Source organism: Setaria viridis, chromosome 9 (assembly GCF_005286985.2).
Source record: "Setaria viridis chromosome 9, Setaria_viridis_v4.0, whole genome shotgun sequence".
NCBI classification, from domain to species: Eukaryota; Viridiplantae; Streptophyta; class Magnoliopsida; order Poales; family Poaceae; genus Setaria; species Setaria viridis.
The window spans coordinates 19,872,347-19,877,589 of NC_048271.2; the positions used below are offsets into that span (position 1 = coordinate 19,872,347).

General features: G+C 45.7%; 1 protein-coding gene across 1 annotated transcript; it reads right to left on the reverse strand.

The window, feature by feature from the left end:
- Positions 1-2,545: 2,545 nt before the first annotated feature.
- Positions 2,546-4,273, reverse strand: LOC117836602 (5-pentadecatrienyl resorcinol O-methyltransferase). The gene is made up of 2 exons (XM_034716069.2): positions 3,372-4,273; positions 2,546-3,280 (listed from the first exon to the last, which is right to left on the reverse strand). The coding sequence occupies exons 1-2, from the start codon at positions 4,164-4,166 to the stop codon at positions 2,984-2,986; spliced, it is 1,092 nt and encodes a 363-aa protein (XP_034571960.1). The 5' UTR covers positions 4,167-4,273; the 3' UTR covers positions 2,546-2,983.
- Between the last annotated feature and the right edge of the window lie 970 nt (positions 4,274-5,243).

A 5,243-nucleotide genomic window follows, 5' to 3' on the forward strand; every position in this document is an offset into this window, starting at 1 on the left:
TTGATATCCGCATAGTGCATGATAGTCGCCCCTGTTTAGACCCCAGCATGTCCGTGGATGGACCTAGGGAATGTTGCCTAGATATAGCCATGAGCGGGTGTGGATCTCATAGGTCAGTACCACCTTTCTTGAACGTATGGGCTGATCGGGTGTATGGGTAAAATGTACACCTCTGGACAGAGTTATAAATCTATCTGGATAGCCGAGGCTCACGGTAAAGAGCCCACATAGTCAATGCTCCCATTGATTAGTAAACATGTTTTTTCATAATTTGGGTGCTGGTGAAATGGGGCCGAGGCTCTAAGATAGTTGTTTTAGAATAAGGCATAAGCCGACCCAGGAGGATCCTGATGGTCTCTTGGTGCTCTTCGAAACTTGGGAACTAGTAGGGGAAGTAAGATCCCCCTCTAGGGCTAACAATATAATAAAATGCCTCCTTTCTCCTCTTTTTCAAAAACTCACCATAACCTGCATAAAATGAGTTTGTTGATTAAACCGAACCTCATATCCTTGATCATCCCTTCATGAGATATAATTTCAACACTAGGATTTGTTGAGTACCATTCATAAGTGTACTCATACTTGCTTCCATTGTACAGAATAAGGACTATTGGTGCTCTGAATTCATTCTGCTTGAGGAATGGGTGACCGCACCGCTTTCCGATACGTAAAGGTGAGAAACCCTTTTTCTATAATTTTATGCGTCTTTTATTGTTTTGATGCTAAACTATAAGAGGACTATATCAGATACTGATTCAGGAACTGATACAAGTAATCAGTGCAATTTGCGAGAGGAGGTCCCTACACTACTGGTATCAGCAACCCCAAACTTAACATCAAGAGTTTCCCACAGTTCCTTACCACTTGTCAGCGAGAGGTGCGTGCCCACATGGTTTTCAGGAAGAACACTTATGATGGTGCCTAGAAGCAGGTTATCAGCTGCTTCGAACTCCTCTTGTGAGACCTGTTCAGGCTTCCCTTGTACGACATACATAATGTTCATGACTGTCAACCACAACGTAACCTTCTCGCGCCAACGCTTGTATTTTGGACCATCGAACACACTCGGTTTGATAGATGCAGCAAAACTAGCTACCAAAAGCTTATCAACATAATCATGTTTTTGGATTGTTAGAGATTTAGGCACAATTTGGTATATTTTAATTCCAAAATTAAATATGTAAAACATTGATATTATCGTGACTAAAGTGAGTGAATTAGAATAGGTGCATGTGTTCATGTTTAACACGAACATAAGCATGAACAGAATAAAACACATAGGTTTCAGTTTGTACCCTTGGGCGGGGCCGGTTTCGGAGGAACCGGATGCGCCATCACCACCTGGATTAGTCATACAAATCGTGGGTTGGCCTTAGTCGATGTTGTCATACAAGTCAATGTAGGAAGAGGTACGCAGTGCAGACCCTCGAATGGTTTCGGAGGAACCGGATGCGCCATCACCACTTCGATTAGTCATACTTAACTTTCGGTAGCCTTAGTCGATATTTTCATACAAGTTGATGCAGGAAGAGGTACGCATTGCAAACCCTCGAACGGCACTAGGAAGTAGTCGTACGGGCCACCGAGATGTAGACGATGTAGTCATTCAGGGAGCAAGCGAGCAGTGGCGTGTAGACGCTCCCCAAAAACCTAATTGCCCACTATCCTGTGCAGGACCTTCAGCGAAAAAAGTGGGAGAAAGGGAGAGGTCTCCTGAACAGGAGTACCGTGTGTTGGTGTGTCTGGTGCGACGTGCAGGGGGAGAGGGGAGGATGAATTTGGGTGTCATTAGGTGGAGCAATGACCATTAACGCGTCCATTAATCTCAATTGGTGTAAAAACTTCCCACTCATGCTCAGTTCGCTGCAGGGGGAGAGGGGAGGATGAATCTGGATGTCATTAGGTGGAGCAATGACCATTAACGCATCCATTAATCTCAATTGGTGCAAAAACTTCCCACTCATGCTCAGTTCGCACCACCCGATCTCGTCCGCACCTCGCCTCGCCCTTGCCCACGGCCTTGGCGAGCGAGCAAGTGCACACATGTGGCTCACCAACTCCCTTTTTCAACTTCATATAGGGTGTACAATCAGTCCACATTTTAAGTTGATTGAAATTCTCCTCAACAACCAATATGGTATTAACCACGTTTAACTCCCTACCATTTATTAGTGGGCTTTAATTCTTTTAGATGAATTATTGAATAATTGGGCCAAGCCCATATATTCCAACATATTCTTCCGGGATGGTAGTTTTTTCTTGACCTTCCGGGATGGTAGTTATGTTCGTTGGAAAGGGCCAATCGAAGGTAGTCGTCCCCTGATTCTAACTGGGTAGTAGTTCTCATCAAATTTAAATTGTGTTTTATGCGAAAGCGCCTATGTTTAAAATATGAATATGTCTTAGATAATGCATAATCATGGTTAGTTAAATATGATAAGTGGTGGGAGTACTGCATTGTACTTAACCATCAAGTTGTAAATGCGTTATCGGGGAATGAGGATGAATTGATAAGCATAAGCTAGAGAAAGGTTAAACTCCTAGCTAGCAAGAAGGATCTGGACATGTATAATTGTGTTGTACTGTAGTTGCCAGTGTACAACATAAATTTGGACAAGTTGTGAACAAATACATAGTGTATATACGGGAGGAACTTTAATCAAACTTCATATGGCTATGGTACGTGTTCTTGTGTAATGTGCCACTTACTCTACTGTGGAACACTTGATGTGAATGTGAGAGATTCCAAAAAGGAAAAAGAAAAAGAATAAAGAAAAGAATAATCTTTACTCAGTGATGACTCCAAAGACCGGTCATCCTCCTAAGCGAAGTGTGATAGCTCGTCACAATTTCATTGAACAGACTAAAACTGACCAAATTTGAAATCTGAAACTTCATCTATAATAGTCCAGCAGCAGAAAGTCACTAGTACGCTCACCACATCATGTGCTTTTATTTCTACTCGGACTTGTTCACACGGCATTCATGGATAGAGCTCAATGATTGATCGGAGACCTAGCGGCATAATATTGTAGTCCTTGAATCCAGCTTCAAGGAATATTTTATTCCACTCTTGCTCATCTCGTTCAACCCCACCAATTTTCATGATATCGAGATCACACAAAACCTGTGTCTCCAGAAGCTTGATATCCGACGGCTTAGATCCAACCACCATATCTATTATTATTATCTTTCCTCCTGCATCTCGTGAAGGGATAGCTTGTTTGCAGTTCTCCAATATCTTGATGCACTCTTCGTCGCCCCAATCGTGCAACACGTACTGAAATAAACAATATAAGCATTAAGTTAGTCTTGCATTCGTCCAATACCTGAGCGAGATAGCATTCTTAAGTGCTGGAGCAACGACATACCTTGAGCAAGATAGCATTTGCGGGTGGAATGCTCTCAAACATGTCGCCAGCAACGAACTGCACCTCACTAACAGACGGAGCCTTGGCGACAACGTGAGGGAGATCAAGCACGCTACACCTCAACGACGGGAACGCCGCTGCGATGGCGGCGGCGGCCCCGCCGACCCCGCCGGCGACGTCGACCAGCGAGTCTATCCCGCGGAAGATCTCGCCGCACTCCTTCAAGACGATCCGCATCAGGAAACGGCTGTCCGCGGCCATGGCGTCGTTGATGGACGCGTTCACCGCGTCGTCGCCCCGGCACATCTCAAACAGGGTTGCGCCGAGCATCAGGGCGTACGGACACGGGCCAGGCTCCTCGTCGTGCCGGAACCACGCGGCGAGGCCCATGCTGAGCTGCGAGTCATGGAAAGGATTGAGCACGTGGCTCAGCATAGGGGACAGGCTCGCCGAGCTCTCGCCGTCGTTGTTGCTCATGACGAGACGGGAAGCTGCTGTCAGCTTATAGACAGGTTCATGCCCGTCCGACGAGGTTTCTGGTTCCTGGATAGTGAAGGTTCCGGCGACGGCGAGAACGCGCATGAGGCGACGGAGACCAGGAAGCTTACATGGGTTGATACCAATCTCTGAGAGTATCTGAGAGAGGGTGGCGGCGCCGCCGTGGTGGCGGATGGCGTCGGCGATGCCGAGGTCCAAGGCGACGGCGAGCGCCACCGACTTCATGAAGCTGAAGGTCTGGTTCCAGAGCTCCACCTGGGCTTGGAGCAAGTCGTTGCTGTCCTCGCTTAGTGCCATTGTGTTGTGCTGTGGGTGGGTTACTAGTATAAGCTAGAGACGAAAGTAGTATTAGCTGGGATCAACAAAACTAGCAATATATACTTGCCCTCATGATTGAATGAACCGTCCAGAAGCAGAGATGAATATAGTATTAGCTGGGATCAACAAAACTAGCAATATATACTTGCCCTCATGATTGAATCAACCGTCCAACAACTATTTACCTACAGGAGGTTGTAAATTGTAGATGGCTGTCACGTCTTATCACCTCCAACACTTTCTCTTGGCCCATCGCCCAGCACAGAAGGTTGTAGTTGGTACATGGCTGTCACGTCTTATCTGGTTCCTCGTAAATTATGCTTTTAGTTGTTTTCAGTATTAGTTGTTTGTAAATTATTGTTTAGAATATTTTTAAGAGTAAATTGCACCCACCATATAGCAATTTATATTTATATGGCTGTATCATTTTTGTCCAACAAGTTGCAAAATGTACAACTGGATACATGAAGTTGTCAAACGCGTGCATGTACACCACCAAGCGTATTCTATCACTACTGGAAAACTGAGCATTGCTTCTAGCTCTTAGTATCGGTTGGTTTTTGATCTGGTACTAATGTGAGCATTAGTATCGGGTCTAATGGCTAGTTCCCAAGGAGCCCCCAGTGACCCCCTTTAGTACCAGTTGGGGGCTCCAACCGGTACCAAAGGTCACCCATTAGTACTGGACTGATCCTCCACCTTGTACTAAAGGTAATCCATTAGTACCAAGTAGAGGTTCCACCAGGTACTAATGTGCCTAAGAGCCGGTACTAATGTGCCTGAGGGCCTTTAGTACCGGGTGGAGGCTCCACCCGCTACTAATGTGCAACCTTTAGTACCAGGTGAAGCCTCCACCCGGTACTAACTTCCCTCCTATAAATTAGGTGTCTTCTTCCTCCTGCCCGAGCCATTTCCTCCAGCTCGGGCTTCATCCATTCATGGCGAAATAGGGGAGGTGCTGCCGGATTTTTGACCATTTCGTGGGGATTTTTCACTCATTCAAGTGTTCTAAAGGTTAGAAACTTCATCTTCCCTTGATACATGGTTAGTATACTA

What these genes read in the sequence shown, in the direction of transcription:
- LOC117836602 (XM_034716069.2), bottom strand. Translation starts at nt 4,166, where the DNA reads ATGGCACTAAGCGAGGACAGCAACGACTTGCTCCAAGCCCAGGTGGAG. An exon ending in CAAATGCTATCTTGCTCAAG is followed by an intron (nt 3,281 to 3,371) that starts GTATGTCGTTGC and finishes TGTTTATTTCAG; the next exon opens with TACGTGTTGCACGATTGGGG.